At 46.9% G+C, this 21,760-nt stretch overlaps 1 protein-coding gene across 1 annotated transcript; it reads left to right on the top strand.

Moving 5' to 3' along the window:
* Positions 1-5,395: 5,395 nt before the first annotated feature.
* Positions 5,396-19,864, top strand: mfsd13al (major facilitator superfamily domain containing 13a-like). Its single transcript, XM_086001078.1, has 7 exons — positions 5,396-5,635; positions 8,029-8,295; positions 9,150-9,878; positions 14,379-14,533; positions 15,246-15,329; positions 16,062-16,205; positions 17,384-19,864. The coding sequence occupies exons 2-7, from the start codon at positions 8,140-8,142 to the stop codon at positions 17,523-17,525; spliced, it is 1,410 nt and encodes a 469-aa protein (XP_085857204.1). The 5' UTR covers positions 5,396-5,635; positions 8,029-8,139; the 3' UTR covers positions 17,526-19,864.
* The last annotated feature ends 1,896 nt before the right edge of the window (positions 19,865-21,760 follow it).

Here is a 21,760-nt window from a genome sequence, read left to right as displayed (position 1 = left end):
ATAATTTCCACACTTTTGTACTCTATACCTCTAATTATGAAGCTCAGGATCCTTTTTAACTGCTGTCTCAACCTGCCCTGCCACCTTCAACGATTTGTGCACACATACCCCCAGATCTCTCTGTTCATGCACCCACTTCAGGATTGTAGCATTTAGTTTATATGTCCTCGCCTCATTCTTTCTACCAAAATGTATCACTTCGAACTTTTCTGCGTTAAATTTCATCTTCCACGTGTCCGCCCATTTCACCAGCCTGTCTATGTCTTCCTGAAGTCTATCACTATCCTCCTCACCGTTCACTATACTTCTGAGTTTTGTGTCATCTGCAAATTTTGAAATTGTGCCCTGTACACCCAAGTCCAACTCATTAATATTTATCAAGAAAAGCAATGGTCCTAGTACCGACCCCTGGGGAACACCACTGTGTACCTTCCTCCAGTCTGAAAAACAACCATTCACCACTACTCTCTGTTTCCTGTCTGGTAATGGAACAAGTAAAAAAACAAAAGATGTGTCCAGAAGAGCTGTAAATGGCAACAGCAGAATCATCACCAGCACCCGCTGTCCAAAACTATGGGAGTAGTGGTTATGGTCTGAAATTGTTGAACTCAATGTTGAGTCCAAAAGGCTGTAAAGTACCTAATCGAAAGATGAGGTGCTGTTCCTCGAGCTTACATTGAGCTTCATTGGAACGGTGTAAGAGGCCGAGGATGGAGAGGTCAGAGTAGGAGTGGAGCGGAGAATTAAAGTGACAGGCGACCGGAAGCTCGGGGTCCCCCTTACGGACTGAATGGAGGTGTTCCGCAAAGCGGTCACCCAATCTGCGTTTGGTCTCCCCAATGTAGAGGAGACCGTATCATGAGCAGCGAATACAGTATACTAAATTGCAAGAAGTACAAGTAAATCGCTGTTTCACCTGGAAGGAGTGTTTGGGGCTCTGGACAGTGGGAAGGGAGGAGGTAAAAGGACAGGTTCTGCATCCCCTGAAGTGATTTGGGAGTACTGGGAAGGGGATACCATGGTCTGATAGGATTGGGAAAAGGTGTTGGAGTATGGCAGCATGAGGGGTGGGAAAGGCATGGCTGCTCAGGTAGGGGACGGGAGTGGTGAGGGGGCAGTAGGGTGGAGCAGGGAAAGGTCAGGCTACAGGTCATTCCAGTGATACTGCCTCTCTCGTGTTATTATTTCCTCCCCTCCCCTTGTTCTGATTCTATTAAAATGGGTGTTCATTTTTTTCAGTTCATTGCAAAATTCCCCTCCAAGTCACACACCATCCTGACTTAGAAGTATATTGCCGATCCTTCATCGTTGCTGGATCAAAATCCCTACCTAACAGCACTGTGGGAGTACCTTCACCACACAGACTGCAGCGGTTCAAGAAGGCAGCTCACCATCACCTTCTCAAGGACAATTAGGGATGGGCAATAAATGCTGGCCTTGCCAGCAACGCCCACATCCTGAGAATGAATTTTTTTAAAAGATGCAGATTGACCTGCTCTGTGCTTCCAGCATTTTCTCTTTATATTGCAGAAATGTCACTCCACTCTTTGGCTCACACAATTAAAAAAGATACAACTACTGCCCTGAAAAACATTCAGTTCAACTAACTCCAAACCTGCTGATTTTCTCTGCCAGTGCAAATTGCTCAAGTCCCACAGACTAGTCAAGCAACTAGTCAAGTCAAGCCTGTCACAGAATCATACCTTTCAGGCAATGTCCCAAACTCCTCCATCACCATCCCTGGGTATGTCCTGTCCCACCGGCAGGACAGACCCACCAGGGGTGGTGGAATAGTGGTATACAGTCGGGAAGGAGTGGCCCTGGGAGTCCTCAACATTGACTCTGGACCCCATGAAGTCTCATGGCTTCAGGTCAAGCATAGGCAAGGAAACCTCCTGCTGATTACCACCTACCGCCCTCCCTCAGCTGATGAATCAGTACTCCTCCATGTTGAACACCACTTGGAAGAAGCACTGAGAGTAGCAAGGGCACAGAATGTACTCTGGGTGGAGAGCTTCAATGTCCATCACCAAGAGTGGCTCGGTAGCACCACTACTGACCGAGCTGGCCGAGTCCTGAAGGACATAGCTGCCAGTCTGGGCCTGCAACAGGTGGTGAGAGAACCAACACAAGGGAAAAACCTACGTGACCTCATCCTCACCAATCTACCTGTCACAGAGGGATCTGTGCATGACAGTATTGGTAGCAATGACCACCGCACAGTCAATGTGGAGACGAAGTCCCGTCTTCACACTGAGGACATCCTCCATCGTGTTGTGTGGCACTACCACTGTGCTAAATGGGATAGATTCAGAACAGACCTAGCAGATCAAAACTGGGCATCCATGAGGTGCTGTGGGCCATCAGCAGCAGCAGAATTGTATTCCACCACAATCTGTAACCTCATGGCCCGACATATCCCTCACTCTACCATTACCATCAAGCCAGGGGACCAACCCTGGTTCAATAAGGAGCGTAGAAGAGCATGCCAGGAGCAGCACAGGCGTACCTAAAGATGTGGTGCCAACCTGGGGAAGCTACAACACAGGACTACATGCATGCTAAAAAGCAGAAGCAACATGCTATAGACAGAGCTAAGCTATCCCACAATCAACGGAGCAGATCAAAACTCTGCAGTCCTGCCACATCCAGTCGTGAATGGTGGTGGACAATTATACAACTAACAGGAGGAGGAGGCCCCATCCTCAATAATGGTGGAGCCCAGCACGTGAGTGCAAAAGACAAGGCTGAAGTGTTTGCAACCATCTTCAGCCAGAAGTGCCAAGTGGATGATCCATATCGGCCAACTCCTGAGGTCCCCACCATCACAGAAGCCAGTCTTCAGCCAATTTGATTCACTCCACGTGATATCAAGAAATGGCTGAGCACACTGGATACAGCAAAGGCTATGGGTCCCGACAACATCCCGTGCTGAAGACTTGTGCTCCAGGACTAGCCACGCCTCTAGTCAAGCTGTTCCAGTACAGCTACAACACTGGCATCTATCCGACAATGTGGAAAACTGCCCAAGTATGTCCTGTCCACAAAAAGCGGGACAAATCCAACCCGGAGAATTACCGCCCCATCAGTCTACACTCAATCATCAGCAAAGTGATGGAAGGTGTCATCAACAGTGCTATTAAGCGGCACTTACTCACCAAAAACCTGCTCACTGATGCCCAGTTTGGGCTCTGCCAAGACCACTTGGCTCCCGACCTCCTTACAACCTTGGTCCAAACATGGACAAAGGAGCTGAATTCCAGAGGTGACTGCCCTTGACATCAAGGCAGCATTTGACCAAGTGTGGCATCAAGGAGCCCTAGTAAAACTGAAGTCAATGGGAATCGGGGGGGGGGGGGGCAGGTGGAGGGGGAAACACGCCACTGGCTGGAGTCATACCTAGCACAAAGGAAGATGTTTGTGATGGTTGAAGATCAATCATCACAGCCCCAGGACATCGCTGCAGGAGTTCCTCGGGTCAGGTCAGGCAGCATCTGTGGAGAGAGAAACAAGAGTTAACATTTCAGGTCATCTGACAAAAGGTCATTGACCTGAAACGTTAACTCTGTTTCTCTCTCCATCGATGCTGCCTGATCTGCTGAGTAGTTCCAGCATTTCTGGTTTATATTTCAAGTTGCTCAATGATTTGTGTTAAGATGATCAGTGTATGGATTTGTGTGAGGGTTTATGGGTTTGTGTTAGGGTGTGTAGGTTGGTGTGAGGGTATATGGGTTGGTGTGAAGGTGTGTGTGAGGGTTTGTGTGAGTGTGTGTGGGTTTGTGTAGGTTGGTGTAAGGATGTGTGTGAGGGTTTGTGTGAGGGTGTGTGAGGGTATGTGGGTTGGTGTGAGGGTGTGTGTGAGAGTATGTGGGTTGGTGTGAGGGTTTATGAGTTTGTGTAAGGGGGTGTGTGGGTTGATGTAAGGGGTTGTGTGTGTGAGGGTAGGTGTGTCCCCTTGTCCCTGTGTGTTTGGGGGCCGGTCCCTTTAATTATAAGCACGTGATGCAGGATATACGACCACGTGTTGTGACTGCGCCATCTGATTGCTCCGGCCTTCCACCTGCTGTCTCCGAGTAGCCAATTGGAGAGCGCCAGTCGCTGGGCGGGGCAATTGCGCGGCGCTTCCGCCTCGGTGTTCCAGAGCGCGAGTGGCCGGGGCTCGGGACCTTGTTACCGCGGGTAAAGAGAAACAATGTTTCCTCAGCGTTTGGTAGCTCGTTACAGTGACCACGCTCAGCACTGACAGCTTGGCTTGTAGCAATGAAGGAATTCTTTGTTTTGTTGAATGTTTCAGCGCAGAAGGAGGCCATTCGACCTATTGTACCTGTGCCCGCTACTTTGAAAGAGCTCTCCAATTAGTCCCTCTCCCCTGCTCTATAAGTGTCGTTTTTTGGCTCAGTGGGTAGCACACTGGTCTCAGAAGGTCGTGGGTTCAAGTCCCACTCCAGACACTTGAGCACAAAATCCAGACCGACACTGCTTGAGGGAGTGCTGCACTGTCAGATGTGCCGCCTTTGGGATGAGGTGTTAAACTAAGGCCTGTCTGCTCTCGGGTGGATGTAAAAGATTGCAGGCACTATTTCGAAGATCAGAGTTCTCCCTGGTGTCCTGCCTGGCCAATATTTATCCCTTAATCAACATCACTAAAACATCACTGGGCATTATATCTACGTGGGACCTTGCTGCCACATTTGCTACATTACAACAGTACAGAACAAGTCAATGAAAGAGCGACTGTGGACAGTCCAAAACACAATCCTAGGGTTCATGTCTCTGCCTTAAAGAGGTGTGAAGGACAGTCGCGGGCTGCGATGAAAGCCTCCCGATGATGATGAAGCAACTTTTAGTTGTTTTAGCATTGCAAGAGATTTTGGGGTGGTTTAATGTAGCTGGTAAACACAAGATCAGATAATGGAATTCAGAGCGGGGTGTGCCATAGATGAGCAGTTCAAGCAGCTGTATTGTTGTGAATATTGTTTTAAAGAAAGAAAGACTTGCATTTCTATAGCAGCTTTCAGGACCTCCGGACCTTCCAAAGCGCTTTACAGTCAGTTAAGTACTTTTGAAGTGTCGTCACTGTTGTAATGTAGGAAATGTAGCAGTTGATTTGTGCACAGCAAGCTGCCACAAACAACATTGTGATGGCTAAGTGATGTTGGTTGAGGGATAAATATTGGCCAGGACTCTGAGAGAACTCCCCTGCTCTTCTTCGAAACAGTGCCATGCAAAAAATGTAAGGTTCCTCCACAGTGGCCTCCTTCTGTGCTGTAAATTTCTATGATTCTATTATTCTAGTGGCCATTTCCAGCCATCCGTAAGGAATGTGGCTCCACTCTCAACCCAGAGAAACTGAACCTGCAGTAGAACAAATTTGAAATGACCAGCCACATCTATTAAAATTGTGCTAATGCCTATGATCTTAGAATAAGGCAGATCTCTCTCTCCACCACAATTATATATTTTTTTGTCAAATATACTATAGGTTTAATTTGTCTTCCACCCAGAGAGTGGAATAACCTGGCAGCATCTTTATCCATCTGGCAGCAGACACGACGCTGGACAATGTGACCGAATCTTTCTTTGCTTCAAAGTGTTATTCCATAAAGTGCCTCGGACAAGAGCTCACTTCATTGAGGTAAGCAAATCTGCACAGCAGACAGGGTGGTGCCTGATGTTGCTTACTGAAGGTGTGGTATTGCAGTTTTTAAAAGAAAATTCCTGTTCTCTTCTTCTCCCCCCCCCCCGTGACCCATGCTGGGCTACCATTCCACTGGGCAGCTGGCCCCTCTTCAATTGTTAGGCTAACTTTACCATTGTGCAATGAATCAGGTTTGATTTGGCTGCTGTGTGCATTTGACCATAGGGAGGCCACTTGATGGCAGTGAGTGGGAAGCCTGACTGACCATTGATTTTTATATCCCCAGTCCACTGATCATGTGACCTGTGGTAGCCTCCCTACCTCTGCCCTGATTGAATCAAACCCAGGGCCTTCCTGCTTTTTACAGTATTAAGCACCACACTGAGGGAGTTTTTCCCTTTCATTTTTTTCTAGATTTCCTTTCCTCAAACTAGCACTCTCTGTTCTGTGATTGACAGATGGATCTAATGTATCTTTGCACCCTATCAAATTCTCTATTACTGCATGGATCAGAGGTTTACAGACTGAAACAACTAATATATTTATTTACAAATAAACTAACATTTTAGAAATATATTGCAGATAAATGTATGTGTAGTGAGAGTCTGCAAAGGGTCAATTACCTTTTGTAAGATGAGTCTCTGAGTCAAGCATCTCTAAATTTGTGTCTGTAAAGTGAATTTAGCCTGTTTTCAGCTTCACAAACCCTCTACGACTTTGTCCCTCGGACAGGGGCTGATGCTGGGCCTCTTGTTCCGACCAGCAGCATTTGAAACAACTCCCATAATATTCAGTGTTGAGCTTTTTGACCTTTAGGTATTATCACCAGCAAGACCTTGATACTGAAACTCAGTGACACTTCACAGTGGGCACTTTGCACGAGTGGAAAGCATCACTTTTTTTGTGCTCTAAGGAGAGCGATGCTGCTGATTAAATAAAGGAAACAAACCAATTTAATCTTTGTTCAAAGCCCCAATCTGATCTTTTTAATAAACGAATCCAGCAATTCAGACATTGTCATAATAGTGAATGATCTGGTTCCTCAGCCTAGCAGCATGGGCACTCAAGCTTGTAATAATTGAACTCTGAAGCGAGACTCCTACTTTGGTGCATTTGATTCCAATTTTCTTTTTCAATTTTCCTGTAACTCAATTTTTTGAGAACTTTACCAAGACACTGGTGCAAGTTTTGAGTTCTCATTATTGGTGGAACTAAAACTAACTTTGTTTAAAATATTAATTTTGTTGGTTACATGGATTCTAGGTGAAAGCAATCATCCTGTAGATGCACTGTGTGTGAATCAAAATATTTCCGTACTTGGAATTTGTATAGTGAAAATTTATCACGACACAAAGCTGGGTGGGCGTGTGTGCTGTGAGGAGGATGCCAAGAAACTCCAGTATGATTTGGACAGGTTGGGTGATTGGGCAGATACATGGCAGATGCAGTATAATGAGGATAAATGCGAGGTTATCCACTATGGTGGCAAAAACAGGAAGGCAGATTATTATCTGAACGGCAATAGATTGGGAAAAGGGGAAGTGCAACAAGACCTGGGTGTCCTTGTGCACCAGTCGCTGAAGGTAAGCATGCAGGTGCAACAGGCGGTTAAGAAGGCAAATGGTATGCTGGTCTTCATAGCGAGAGGATTCGAGTACAGGAGCAAGGATGTCTTGCTGCAGTTGTACAGGGCCTTGGTGAGACCACACCTTGAGCATTGTGTTCAGTTTTGGTCGCCTTATCTGAGGAAGGATGTTCTTGCCATGGAGGGAGTGCAGCGAAGATTCACCAGACTGATACCTGGGATGGCAGGAATGAAGTATGAAGAGAGATTGGGTCGATTGGGCTTATGCTTGCTGGAGTTTAGAAGAATGAGAGGGGATCTCATTGAAACTTATAAAATTCTAACAGGACTAGACAGACTTAATGCAGGAAGGATGTTCCCGATGGCGGGGGAGTCCAGAACCAGGGGTCACAGGCTAAGGATAAGGGGTAAGCCATTTAGGACTGAGATGAGAAGGAATTTCTTCACCCAGAGAGTGGTGAACCTGTGGAATTCTCTACCACAGAAGGCAGTAGAGGCCAATTCATTAAATATATTCAAGAAGGAGTTGGATATATTTCTTAAGGCTAAAGGGATCAAGGGGTATGGGGAGAAAGCAGGAACCGGTACTGAATTTGGATGATCAGCCATGATCTCATTGAATGGCGGAGCAGGCTCGAGGGGCCGAATGGCCTCCTGCTCCTATCTTCTTATGTATGTTTCTATGTATGTTTCTATTTTTTAATCTGGCTGGTTTAGTAGCATTGTGATATGTGTGTGTTTTAATAATTGAGTTTTTCTGAAGTTTTCTAAATTTAAAGATAGTATAAACTTATTCTTCTCTCAGGGCTGTGACACAAGAACTGATTCAGTTCACATTTACACAAGTGGAAGTGGATGTGGAGGTGGAGACAGGAAACATTTTCAGCACCAGCTGGCAAATCCTTCAGCTCTGAGAATGAAGCTGGCTTCACTGGGGATCCAGCAGAATGCTTTTGCCTACTCCATGACGACACTGGGATCTGGATTAATGAACAACCTGTTTAGCTTCTATTATGTGAAGCTGTTTTTAAACCGGTACCGAATTTCTGAAGGAGCGTTCCACCAAGCGCAAGTGAGTTGCACGTTTTCTGATATGTCTCCACTTTAAAAGCTATGGTGTTTGGGGCACTGCAGTATCACAGCTTGTTGACATTCCAATGCACCTTAGTCAGTTTTGCATGCCGGTCTGTTTCTTAGGCTCTACGTTCCCTCTGAGTCATGTAATCGGATGAAAGTACTGAATGGAGGCAAGGCTATTCACACAAAGGGAGGGAAAGCTGCTGGGTCAGTTTACCCTGTGTCATCCCAGTGTCCTTGCACTTGGCTCCAGACTGGCATTGGCAAGGGCCTAGGAGCAGGTTCACAAATTGCCCATTTACCCAAGGAATTGGGAATTATGCATCAATACAAGTGTCTGCTTTGTACCTAAACCTTCTGAAGAACTTGCAGATAAGATTATAATCAGAGTGATTGTGTTGTAATATCCCCGTGTTGTAGTTGAATGGGTCCAAGCACTTGAGTCCATTATCCAGCAAATGCTGTTGGAAAGTGGACGTGTGGCTATCAGAGAAGGCTCCTCAGTGATGAACAGTCTGCCCACACTCACTGGCTAGACTCTCAAACACTGTTGTAATGGCAGATGGGTTATAATCCGATATAATCAGATTAAGTGCTGTCTATTGATCATAGAGCACAGAAGGAGGCAATTCGACCCATCGTGCCTGTGCCGGCTCTTTGAAAGAGCTGTCCAATTAGTCGCGCTCCCCTGTCCTTTCCCAGTAGTCTTGCAATTTTCTTCCCTACAAGTATTTATCCAGTATCCTTTTGGAAAGTTTCTATTGAATCTACTTCCACCGCCCTTTCAGGCAGCGCATTCCGGATTGTAACGACTCGCGGTTGGTAAAAGTATTTTACTTTTCATTTTAGGTGGTCTTTATGCTATGGAACGCTTTCAACGATCCACTTTTTGGCTACTTTCAAGATAACTCTAAGTTCCCATGCTGTGCCAAGCGGCGTCTTTCCATCCTGTATGGTGCTCCGTTTTACGCCATTGCATTCCTGCTGCCGTGGTTCCCGTGGCGCGCCTACCAGGAAGGTGACTGGCTCTGCGGGCTGCACCTAGTCATCGCCCTGTGCGCCTATGACGGCATGTTGACGTTTGTTCTCTTGGCACAGTGTGCGCTGTTTGCAGAGATCTCAACCAAGCACGAGAATCGGCTGCAGCTCATCAAATATAACCAAGTGGCCTCGCTGGTTGGATCTTCAAGTGTCCTTTTCTGTGGCCTTGTCTCAAACAACATGGAAAACATTTTCAACTTCCAGGTGTTTGCACTCTGTGTCGCCCTGCTGGCTTTCGCCTGCATGTATTACACTGGGCTGCACAGCGTCAGTCAGTACGAGCAAGGGGAGAAATTGGAGAAGAACAGGGCGGAAACTATCACCGATCCCTCCTGGACCGCTGTGTTCTACCTGACCAAACAAATCGTCATACACAAGGACTTCCTGCTCTTCGTAGTCATGAACTTTTTTCAGGTTTTCCACCTGGCGTTTCTGAACAATTTCATGCTGATCTTTGCAGACCATCTGATTCCACCGAATCTGCTTCCGGCATTTGTAAAGAGCATAATGTATGGAGCTGGATTTATCTGTCCTCAGGTAATCGGACTAGTCTGACAGAAAATGTTTATTGAGTATGCATGTTCTCTTCTTCCCCCCTCCTCCGTGTTTCATACTAATAATAATAATAATTCAACTTTATTGTCATTGTACAATGCACAAGTACATGAACAACGCAATGTGATCTTGCAAGCTCCCATGAGTCCAGTACAAATAACATTAACATTAAACGTAAATAGCACCGTCCTGGGAGAAGCAAAGCCGCTGCGTCTGTGCGCGCCGCCATTCCATTTCCACCATTCCTCCTGTCCGACAATCTTCAGCCCAACGCCCGGGCCTGCTCACCAGCCGCCCCTCCCGGGGCTCCTTCCGTGACCTTCTCACCAACCGCCCCTCCCGGGGCTCCTTCCGTGACCTTCTCACCAACCGCCCCTCCTCGGGGCTCCTTCCGTGACCTTCTGCACCTGGTCTTCCCTGATGGTCACCCCTCCAGGTACTAACCAGGCCTGGCTCTGCTTAGCTTCCAAGCCTTGCCAGTGACCCTGTCCCTAGTCCCAGGAACAGGGGTACAGTTTTGCGGGTGAGGTAGTTGTAGGACTCACCCACCCAAATGTCTGCTCTTGATGACTAAGTGTAGAGAGTGGGTGTTGGCAAGCAGTTGATCCATGGGAAGTAGGGGGCTTGCAGTTGACTCTGATCATGCCCTAACCCAACATCCACCGGGGGTGGGGGGGGGGGAGGTGGTGACTGGTTAATGATCATGAGTGGGAACCCTGAATATTCTCTTCCCCCCCCTCCCACTTCTCCCATCCTTCCTCTTACCTGGATCTACTGAGGTAATTTATGTTCCCAATGACATGCTAGCTGAGATCCAGTACCTTTTGACGCAGATATTCCTGGTCTGTGAACTCCGCACCACATCAGGTGCTTTATATACCCAAGTCAGCCATCATGGAATGAAACCCCAAATTTTTGAGTTCCCCCAATGTTGCTCTCTTACCTGTCTGTTATTCCCTCAACTTTCATACACCTTGAACTAGTGGGTGAGGGTGAATGGATGAGGGTGAATGGGCGATCGGAAGCTGTGCTATACAACAACAACTTGCATTTATATAGCTCCTATTTAATGTAGTAAAATGTTCCAAGGTGCTTCACAGGAGAGTAATCAAACAAAATTTGACACCGAGCCACATGGGATATTAAGGTGGGTGGGTGTGGGTGTGTGGGGGGGCGAAGAGAAATAGAGAAAAATATATAATTATTTTCCCTTCTCCCTCCCCAGGACAGGTATAAATTATATCACTTGCATATAGGTTTTACATTTATATACATAGCTGTACAAAGGGCCAAACTAATTCATAATGAGAGTGTGAAAAAAGCAAGCCTGAAGGCTTTGTATCTTAATGCTAGAAGCATTAGGAACAAGGTGGATGAATTAGTTGTGGAAATAGAGGTAAACAAGTATGATTTGATTGGGATTACAGAAACGTGGCTGCAGGGTGGGCAAGGCTGGGAACTTAACATCCAGGGATATACAATATTTAGGAAGGATCGGCAAAAAGGTAGGGGAGGTGGGGTAGCATTGCTGGTAAAGGAGGGGATTAATGCAATGGAAAGGAAGGATATTAACTCGGATGAAACGGAATCTGTATGGGTAGAAATGAGAAATAGCAAGGGGAGGAAAACGTTAGTGGGTGTGATATATAGGCCTCCAAATAGTAATATGGAGGTGAGGGAAGGCATAAAAAGGGAAATTAGAGAAGCGTGCGATAAGAGCACAGCTGTCATCATGGGTGACTTTAATTTACATATTGATTGGACTACCCAAATTAGTAAAAATTCTGAGGAGGAGGAATTCCTGGAATGTTTTCGGGACGGTTATCTGGACCAATATGTCGAGGAGCCGACTCGAGATCAGGCCATTTTAGACTGGGTATTGTGCAATGAGAAGGGACTTATCAGCAATCTTCTTGTACGAGGCCCCTTGGGTCAGAGCGATCATAATATGATCGAGCTCTCAGTCGAGATGGAGAGTGAGGAAATTGAATCAGAGACTAAGGTCCAGAACTTAAATAAAGGGAATTACGAGGGTATGAGACGGGAATTGGGTAAGATTGATTGGGTGGTGTTTCTGGGGGGATTGACAGTGGAGAGACAATGGCAAGCATTCAAAGATAGAATGGAAGAATTCCAGAACATGTTTATACCGGTTTGGCATAAAAATAAACCTAAAAAGGTGACTCAACCGTGGATAACGAGGGAAATTAGGGACAGCATAAAATCAAAAAAAAGGGCATATCAACTGGCAAAAAAAAGCACCAGACCGGAAGATTGGGGGCAGTACAGGATGCAGCAAAAGAGGACAAAGGGATTAATCAGGAAGGGGAAAATAGAATACGAAAGTAAACTTGCAGCAAACATAAAGACAGACTGCAAAAGCTTTTATCGGTATATCAGGAGGAAAAGACTGGTAAAATCCCAAGTCGGTCCCTTGCAGTCCGATTCGGGAGAATATATAATGGAGAATAAGGAAATGGCAGACCAATTAAACTCATACTTTGGTTCTGTATTCACAAAGGAGGACACAAATAACCTCCCAGGAATATCGGCAAACATAGGGACTAATGAGAGGGAGGAGCTGACAGAAATTAGTATCTCTAGGGATATGGTGTTGGGTAAGTTGAGGGGACTGAAGGCCGACAAATCCCCGGGGCCTGATAAACTACATCCTAGGGTACTTAAGGAGGTGGCCCTGGAGATAGCAGATGCTCTAAGGATCATCTTCCGGAACTCCATTGACTCGGGAACAGTACCCGTGGATTGGAGGGTAGCTAATGTTACCCCAATATTTAAAAAGGGGGGTAGAGAGAAAGCAGGGAATTATAGACCAGTAAGCCTTACATCGGTTGTGGGCAAAATGCTAGAGTCCATTATTAAGGATAAAATAGCGGAGCACTTGACAAATGGGGAAAGGATCGGACAGAGTCAACATGGATTTACAAAGGGTAAATCGTGTTTGACTAATCTGCTGGAATTTTTTGAGGAAGTAACTGGTAAAATAGATGGGGGAGAGCCAGTGGATGTGGTGTACCTTGACTTCCAGAAAGCCTTCGATAAGGTTCCACACAAAAGATTATCATGCAAAATTAAGGCTCATGGGATTGGGGGCAAAGTATTAACGTGGATAGAGAACTGGCTGGCGGATAGAAAACAGAGAGTTGGAATAAACGGCTCGTTTTCGGAGTGGCAGGCAGTGACCAGCGGGGTGCCGCAAGGATCTGTCCTGGGACCCCAGCTGTTCACAATATATATAAATGATCTGGATCAGGGAATTGGATGCAATATTTCCAAATTCGCTGACGACACTAAACTAGGAGGAGGGGTGGGCTCTGATGAGGATGTCAGGAGGCTACAGTGCGATTTGGACAGGTTGGGGGAATGGGCGGATACGTGGCAGATGCACTATAATGTGGATAAATGCGAGGTTATCCACTTTGGGGGTAAAAACAGGAGGGTAGATTATTATCTAAATGGCAATAGATTGGGAGATGGGGAAGTGCAGAGGGACCTGGGTGTTCTTGTGCACCAGTCACTGAAGGAGAGCATGCAGGTGCAACAGGCGATCAAGAAGGCAAATGGTATGTTGGCCTTCATATCAAGGGGGTTCGAGTATAGGAATAGGGATACCTTACTACAGCTGTACAAGGTGCTGGTGAGACCGCATCTGGAGTATTGTGTACAGTTTTGGTCGCCCCATCTGCGGAAGGATGTTCTTGCCATGGAAAGAGTGCAACGGCGATTCACCAGGCTGATACCTGGAATGGCGGGAATGACCTACGAAGAGAGATTAAATAGTTTGGGCTTGTACTCACTGGAGTTTAGAAGATTGAGAGGGGATCTCATCGAAACATATAAAATTATGGCAGGCCTGGACAGGCTGAATTCAGAGAGAATGTTTCCAATGGCCGGGGAGCACAGAACCAGGGGCCACAGTCTAAAAATAGCGGGCAAATCATTTAAAACAGAGATGAGGAAGAATTTCTTCACTCAAAGAGTGGTGAGCCTGTGGAATTCCCTGCCACAGAGGGCTGTGAAGGCTAATTCAATAAATATTTTCAAGAGAGAATTGGATATATTTCTGAAGGCTAAGGGGATTAAGGGTTACGGAGAAAAGGCGGGGACGGGGTACTGAACTGGTAAGATCAGCTATGATCTCAGACGAAGATCAGCCATGATCTCATTGAATGGCGGAGCAGGCTCGAAGGGCCGAATGGCCTACTCCTGTTCCTATCTCTATGTTTCTATGTTTCTATGTTTGGTTTGATGATAAACACAATCTTATTGAATGGCAGAGCAGGCTCAAAGGGCCAAATGGCCTACTCCTGCTCCTATTTCTTATGTTCTTATGTTATAATCCTAGGATTAAGAGAATTTTATGCATGTATATATAATGTTGCTTATGTACAATTAAATGCTGAGCACTCAGCTGTTTTGTAATGCGCTATGTCCCAATATTGAACATGTTCTCTCTTCTCCCAGCTTTTAATTCTCAGTAGCCAGTCACTGTTAAGAAAGTTTGGCTATTATAAAATCATCCTGCTTGTCTTCTATTTGGAACTGATGAGTGCAGCCGTCATGCTGGCCTTGGGCCCAAGTCATTACTATCTGCTGTCTCTCTTCCTTGTTGGAAACATGTAAGTGATGAGTTTCACATATACATGTGTATCTCATCTGTTTTATTGTCACTTCACGTTACAGAAACCTACACAGGGATGGGTGTATTCAACTCCACTTCAGCATAAGAGCATTGTACTGTACCTGCTCAAACTTATTTTCATGGTTGCCTATAATGGAATTGAAATGGAATTCTTCACTCTGGTAACAGTGAGCAAGTACAGGGATGGAGCTAAACCTGTCGGGGAGCAAGCTGGCCAGAAGCTGGTCCCTTCTGAGTTACTGTCTGGTACTCCTGGGATAATGGGACCCCTCTGGGTTACTAGAGAGAGTGCCTTGGGTGCTGACGAAGTGGAGCTCCCTTTGCTGAGAGTCTGTGAAGAATGAGCATTTGGGCAAAGTTCCAACTGGTGACTGGGGGAGGGGGGGGTGGGACTGGGGGAGGTGGGACTGGGGGGGGTGGGACCCAGTGTGACTGGGGAGGTGTGGCAGAGGAGAAAATAGTACCTTTAAGTTATACATGTACATGTCTGTGGAGTTGCCTATATATTTAAAAAACAATGTGGAATTATGCTTATTTTAATAATAATGCAGCACTAATGTGTAGTAAGTCAGGATTTCAGGTATTTGCATTTCCGTCCGGGAAACACCCTAAGTTCTGACTGTTGCAATATTTGTTTTCTTGGTATGAATATTCTAATATAATCCATGTGTTACCATTGTGTCTATTAGGGTGATGGTCTCTGCCACATTCAGTCTCTTTAACCTGCCCCTGGCTGACATTATCGATGCTGACTTTCAGAACTATAAACGCAGGTAAGGCTGGTCATCGCTCACTGGATTCACTGTCTAATTGGAAATAATAACAATTGTCCCGTGTCTGTCATTAATGCAGGTATATTTTGTACTTCCTCAGTAAATTTAGTGTCTGGATGCCCGTACTGCAATGTACTTGAGAGTTGAGGCTTCAGATCCTACACGTTCTTGTACCCCTGATTGACAGCCAGGCCTTTGTAAAACCATCTACTCCACTTCATGTAAAGTTGCTTCATTCATATTATTGGATAATTTAGACTTCTGTTGATAGTCAGGCTTTTTTCAATACAGTCTACTCTTAAATCAAAGTAGTTCCATTCAAATTATCTGATTGAATTTTTTTGGCACTAAATTCCTACTTTACTGTGTTCATTACGTTGTTTAAGTCGAATCATTGAATAATTCAATTTCTTTTTTTACTTCCAAGTTATTAGGAGTAGACTATGTGGGCAGCCTTTCTCCTTTTCACTATCTAGTTCTTAGACATGCAGCAATTGAATGTGGGGGAAAACAATCCTTAATGTTCAGTGACCCGCTGCTGAAATGTGTTGTTGGGTGAGGATAGGATCAGGCTAAATTGTGATGGCCCACAAGTAACAACAACAACCTACATTTATATAGCATCATTAATGTAGGAAAATGTCCCAAAGCGCTTCACAATCATCCCTCAATTCACTTGACAATTCTTTTTGCAGGTTTAATAGAATCAATTATGTTTTCTTCCCACCTTAGCTCTCCACTGTCTTCTATGGTATTTGGTACCAATGCTTTGTTTACTAAGCCAGCGCAGTCACTGGCTCCGATGCTGGTAGTGACCATTCTTAACCAGTTTGACTATGAAAAACTCAAGGACAACTTTACACTCCCAGAGCAGAGGTAAGAATGCACAAGATCAACAGAAACAGTTACCATCGTTATTATTGAAAGCTTCAGCCTCTCATGATCTTAACTTTTTAAATATCAATTAATTTATTTTCTTCTTCAACATTGCTTCTGGCCTGTGGCTTAAGGAATGAACAATTTTAAAAAGTTGGGGCAATTGTCTCCAAATTGTCCATGTTTATCAAACTAACTTATTTCATCTCTGTATTCTCTTGTACAGTTCTCACCAGTGCAACTTTCTCATTCTACTTTCTCTAACTCAGTTTTTTTCAGTAACTGTTCTGGAAGCAGGATGGCATCAAAAATTTTCTTTCCTCGTATTCAAATCCCTCCATGGCCTTGCCCCTTCCCTATCTCTGTAGCCTCCTGCAGCCCTACAACCCTCCGAGATCTCTGCGCTCCTCCAATTCTGGCCTCTTGACCATCCCTCCTCCCTTCCTTCGCTCCATCGTTGGCAGCCGTGCCTTCAGCCGTCTTGGCCCTAAGCTCTGGAATTCCCTCCCTAAACCGCTCTGCCTCTTTTAAGATGCTCTTTAAAACCTACCTCTTTGGCCAAACGTTTTCAACTCGGCTGTGGCTCAGTGGGTAGCACACTCGCCTCTGGGTCAGAAGGTTGTGGGTTCAAGTTTCACTCCAGGGACTTGAGCACATAAAGCTAGGCTGACACTCCAGTGCAGTGCTGAGGGAGTGCTGCACTGTCGGAGGTGCCGTCTTTCGGATGAGATGTTAAACCGAGGCCCCGTCTGCTCTCTCAGGTGGACGTAAAAGATCCCATGGCACTATTTCTTAGAGAAACAGAGGAGTTATCCCCGGTGTCCTGGCCAATATTTATCCCTCAATCAACATCACTAAAACAGATTATCTGGTCATTTATCACATTGCTGTTTGCAAATTGGCTGCAGCGTTTCCTACATTACAACAGTGACTACACTCCAAAAGTACTTCATTGGCTGTAAAGCGCTTTGAGACGTCCGGTGGTCGTGAAAGGCGCTATAGAAATGCAAGTCTTTCTTTTAATCACCTATCTTAATGACTCCTCCTTTTGGCTCAGTGTTAGTTTTTGTCTGATTACGCCTTGAGACGTTTTAGTTTGTTAAAAGCATTGTATAAATGCAAGTTATTGATGTTTGAGAGTTCAATACTGTCCTTGTTCCATTTCTTTTACCTTGCAGTGCTCTGCAGGACCTGCATGGGGTCATGTTTTACCTGATCTGCCTGACTCCGATGTGCATCGCGGTTCTGCAGATTCTGGCGTGGACCCCGTTCTCCATCCGGGATAGCCACACTGACGTCACGAAATACACGGAATCCTGAAGACCAGCACTCCATTGTGCGGAACCTTAATGGGACAAATGAAGACTTTAAAGCCCTTGACTTAATCTTTGATACTGGGGATCATAATGTTATGGTGCTGTTGTGATTCACAGCTGCTGCGGTGGTAGAATATTTAGAATTTTTTAAAATTCACTTATGGGATGTGGGCGTTGCTGGCAAGGCCAGCATTTATTGCCCATCCCTAGTTGCCCTGGAGAAGCTGGTGGTAAGTCACCACCTTGAACCACTGCAGTCCCGTGTGGTAAAGGTACTCCCACAGTGCTGTTAGGGAGGGAGTTCCAGGATTTTGCCCCAATGACGATGAAAGAATGGTGATATATTTCCAAATCAGGATGGTGTGTGCCTTGGAGCTGATGGTGCTTCCATGCGTCTGCTGCCGTTGTCCTATGTGGTAGAAGTCACGGGTTTGGGATGTACTGGCGAAGAAGCCTTAGCTCGTTACTGCAGTGCATCCTGTAGATGGTACACACTGCAGCCACGGTGCGCCGGTGGTGGAGGGAGTGAATGTTAAAGGTGGTGGATGGGGTGCCAATCAAGCGGACTGCTTTGTCCTGGATGGTGTTGAGCTTCTTGAATGTTATTGCAGCTGCACGCATCCAGGCAAGTGGAGAGTATTTTGTACACCTGAAGTGAACAATGTTTTTATTGGTGCCTTCAACCCATTCTGACCAAAATTAAAATGGTTTGGGAGTGACGATATAAAGGACTCGGGCACTGACTGAGGGTGCTTTAGGTAAGTAGGCAGGTGAGGCTGAGGAAAAGCTGTTCAGTCTGCCTTTATAAGACCTGATTTATAAGTTCCACTTTGGCTGCAGCTTTGATGTGGTTTCCTCTTGTAGTTTAGATCCAGACCTTCTCCACACTCATTCTGATTCTAAAAGCTGTTTCTTGTCCCCCAGTAAACTTTTAGTAGAGCTCCCCAAATTTAAACTTGACACACTGGTTATATATTACTGTTCTGTGCCAAATGTGTATTACTGTACTACCCAAGATGTGTGATGCTGTAGGAATCAACGGATTCCTATCTAAATCACTGAGGTCGAGTCAGTTCAGTAAATTAACCGAATTTAATTAAACTGGTGAACAAAACAAAAACATGCAGGAGCAACAGCAAACAGGTCTATACAGTAACTTGTTCCACGAGGTCTGAACCCAGAACCTCCCACCTCTGACGTCATGACGTCATCACGTTTCCCGCCACTTGGGGCACCACGTGACCAACGTGATGACGTCATCGCGTTGGCCACTTGGGGCACCACGTGACCAACGTGATGACGTCATCACGTTGTGTAATACCCACTGGAAATGTTATGTACGCTAAGTATGGTTATCAATCTTTAACTTAGACACTGTATTATCATTGTTATAAATCCCTGGGTTAAAGTTGCCATGTGAAGGTACGGCAAGAACTTTTAAGGACACAATGTGACTAAGAGCAGACTTTCCATAATTCTGCACCAGTATCAACTGTTGCAGACAGTGAGGCTGCGCAGTCTCCAGGCAGAAACCCCAGGAGGAAGGGGTGGAGTCGGGGTTTTCGAGCGGGAAAAGGAGAGCGACTGGAAGAGGAGAGGGCAGGAGGCAAATGGCTGCCGCATCCCGTCCCGGGCTTCCAAACTCAGCCGCCGCCCTTCGTATTAGTAGCACTGCATCCTGAACTGGCTGGCTGCAAGTCACCAGTACCGGGGGATCGTCGTCTGAACCCAGATCTGCAAGGCAGAGGTCTGGGGAGAGCTGCTTGCCTCGTGCTGATGGGGAGCTACTTGGAAAAGCTGCAGAGAGAGAGAGAGAGAGTCACCAACTCCAGCGGCTGCTGTGTGCTCTGCATCCAGAACTCAAAGTGGGATTCAGTGATCGTGAAGAGAATTCAACGAAGGGGTTCGGAGTCGTAAGTCTTGCAGACATTATACATACCATGAGCTCCAACTTCAGCGCGCCAACGAAAGAGTGCACTCGAATTTGGACACAGGGACAGTCCTTTGAATCCATGTAAATGGAGAATGTATGTTTATTATGTCTGGAGTCATTCTAATGTATGCAAATGTCTAGTTTAGTTCATTGACCTGTAATCTTCTTATACTGTCTGATAAAACTATAAAGTAAGATAGTTAGAATTAAGCCATTGTAGTGATCTGCTTACTGGACTATAGAATACTGTCTACAACCGAGACCACATCTCACATATATCTAAAGAACCGTGAAGGGGTTACAGTTGTTTCAGGGTTTTTACAGAAAGCTTGTTTACACTCAGCAAACGGACATAGGTGCTGTAACATTGCTTTAAAGACAGTTATTCATTTGTACAGGAGTTCATTGGTGGTTTTACCACATGCAGCCCCCCCCCCCCCCCCCCCAGAAGTGTCTTTAATCATCAAAGTCAATCGCAGAGGAGGTCGGACAATCCTGTCGGAGCGACTCTGATATTCCCGGAGAGGAATGGATGGTGCAGGAGAGGAGCTGGGCCGCGGGGCCGATGGGCCAGGTGCGGCCGTAGGTGGTCGCCCACGACGCGGCGGCTGCACTGTTTCGACTGGCTGGCCGAGGTCCAGGTGTGCAGCCTTGAGACGGTCCACGGAAATGTAGTTGGGCGTCCCGCCGACGTCTACCAGAAAACTCTTGGCGCCCGCCTTCAGTATCCGGAAGGGGCCCGTGTATGGAGGCATGAGGGGACTACGGTGGGCATCGTGCCGTACAAAAATGAATTTAGCCCTCATGAGCGTTGGCGGAACATGTGACTCAGGCAGTCCATGCTGTGAAGTCGGAATGGGCCGGAAAGCGTGCGCCGCGGCTCGGTGAGCCTCCAATTGTTCAGTGGCAGACCACGGACGCGTCGGCGACGGGAGAAACTCGCCGGGGACCCTGAGCGGCTGGCCGTAGACCAGTTCGGCGGCCGACGCCTGCAGGTCCTCTTTAGGCGCCGTGCGCAACCCGAGCATTACCCATGGCAACTTATCCATCCACGCGGTCCCTTGGAGGGTAGCCCGCAGCGATGCCTTCAGAGAACGATGGAAGTGTTCGCATAACCCATTGGCCTGCGGGTGGTAAGCCGTGGTGCGATGGAGCTTGGCGCCCAATTCTGAAGCCACGGCGTTCCACAAAGCAGGAGAACTGCGGCCTGCGGGCCGATGAAATGTCCGACGGCACGCCGAAACGTGCAACCCAGGACGAAAGAAAAGCCCGGGCGATGTCCGCGGAGGTGGTGGACATCAATGGAATGGCCTCCGGCCATCTGGTGGTACGGTCGACGATCGTCAGCAGATGCGTGAACCCTTGTGATGGTGGTAGTGGGCCCACGAGGTCGATATGAACATGATCGAATCGCCGCTCCGGTACCTCTCAAATGGCGACAGGGGCTTTAACGTGGCACTGCACCTTCGCTCTCTGGCATACGACACAGGTGTTGACCCAGTCGTGCACATCTTTTCGCATTCCCCTCCAGACAAACTTGGATGCTAACAACTTCTGTGAAGCCCGCACACCCGGGTGGGCGAGGTTGTGCATGATATCGAAGACTTTCCTGCGCCAGGATGACGGAACAATCAGGCATGGGTCTCCCAGGGAGACATCGCAGAGCAAGGATGTGCCGTCTGAGTGGAAAAGTATGTCCACTGGCCGCAGGCCGGACGAATCGGAACGGAAAGCGTGCGTCTCCGGGTCAGCCGCTTGGTCGACCGCCATTAGTGAATAGTCGAGACCCAGTTGGACGGCTGCACGCAAAAGACAGTCGGCAACCACATTGTCCTTGCCGGCCACATGACGGATGTCGGTGGTAAACTTGGAGATGAAAGTGAGTTGCCGTTGCTGTCGGGCCGACCACGGCTCAGTCGTCTTGGCCATGGCAAACGTCAGGGGCTTGTCATCCACGAAAGCGATGAATTGGCGTCCTTCCAATAAAAAACGAAAGTGGCGGATGGCCAGGAACAACGCCAACAGCTCTCAGTCAAATGTGCTATAGCTACGTTCGTTACAACGTAACTGGCGGCTAAAAAACGCCAGCGGTTGCCATGCCCCGTTGACCCATTGCTCTTGCATGGCGCCGACGGCATAGTCCGACGCATCTGTCGTGAGCGCGATGGTGGTGCCGGGCAGCGGGTGCGCTAATATTGTCGCATTGGCGAGGGCCTCCTTCGTCTCCCCAAATGCGCGGTCCATGACCGACGACCAGATCACCGGTTCTTTCCCCGGTTTCCCTCGGAGTGCCTCGTAGAGCGGCC

This window comes from Somniosus microcephalus, chromosome 11 (genome assembly GCF_052327205.1).
Source record: "Somniosus microcephalus isolate GS21.2 chromosome 11, FLI_Smic_1.0, whole genome shotgun sequence".
Classification (NCBI taxonomy): Eukaryota; Metazoa; Chordata; class Chondrichthyes; order Squaliformes; family Somniosidae; genus Somniosus; species Somniosus microcephalus.
This window is presented reverse-complemented; position numbering and strand designations above follow the sequence as displayed.

Bases quoted from the DNA above. Each gene is read 5' to 3' on its own strand.
- mfsd13al (XM_086001078.1), top strand. From the start codon at position 8,140: ATGAAGCTGGCTTCACTGGGGATCCAGCAGAATGCTTTTGCCTACTCC. The intron at 8,296-9,149 runs GTGAGTTGCACG...TTTTCATTTTAG, and splicing joins GAGCGTTCCACCAAGCGCAA to GTGGTCTTTATGCTATGGAA. The intron at 15,330-16,061 runs GTAAGGCTGGTC...TTCCCACCTTAG, and splicing joins TTTCAGAACTATAAACGCAG to CTCTCCACTGTCTTCTATGG.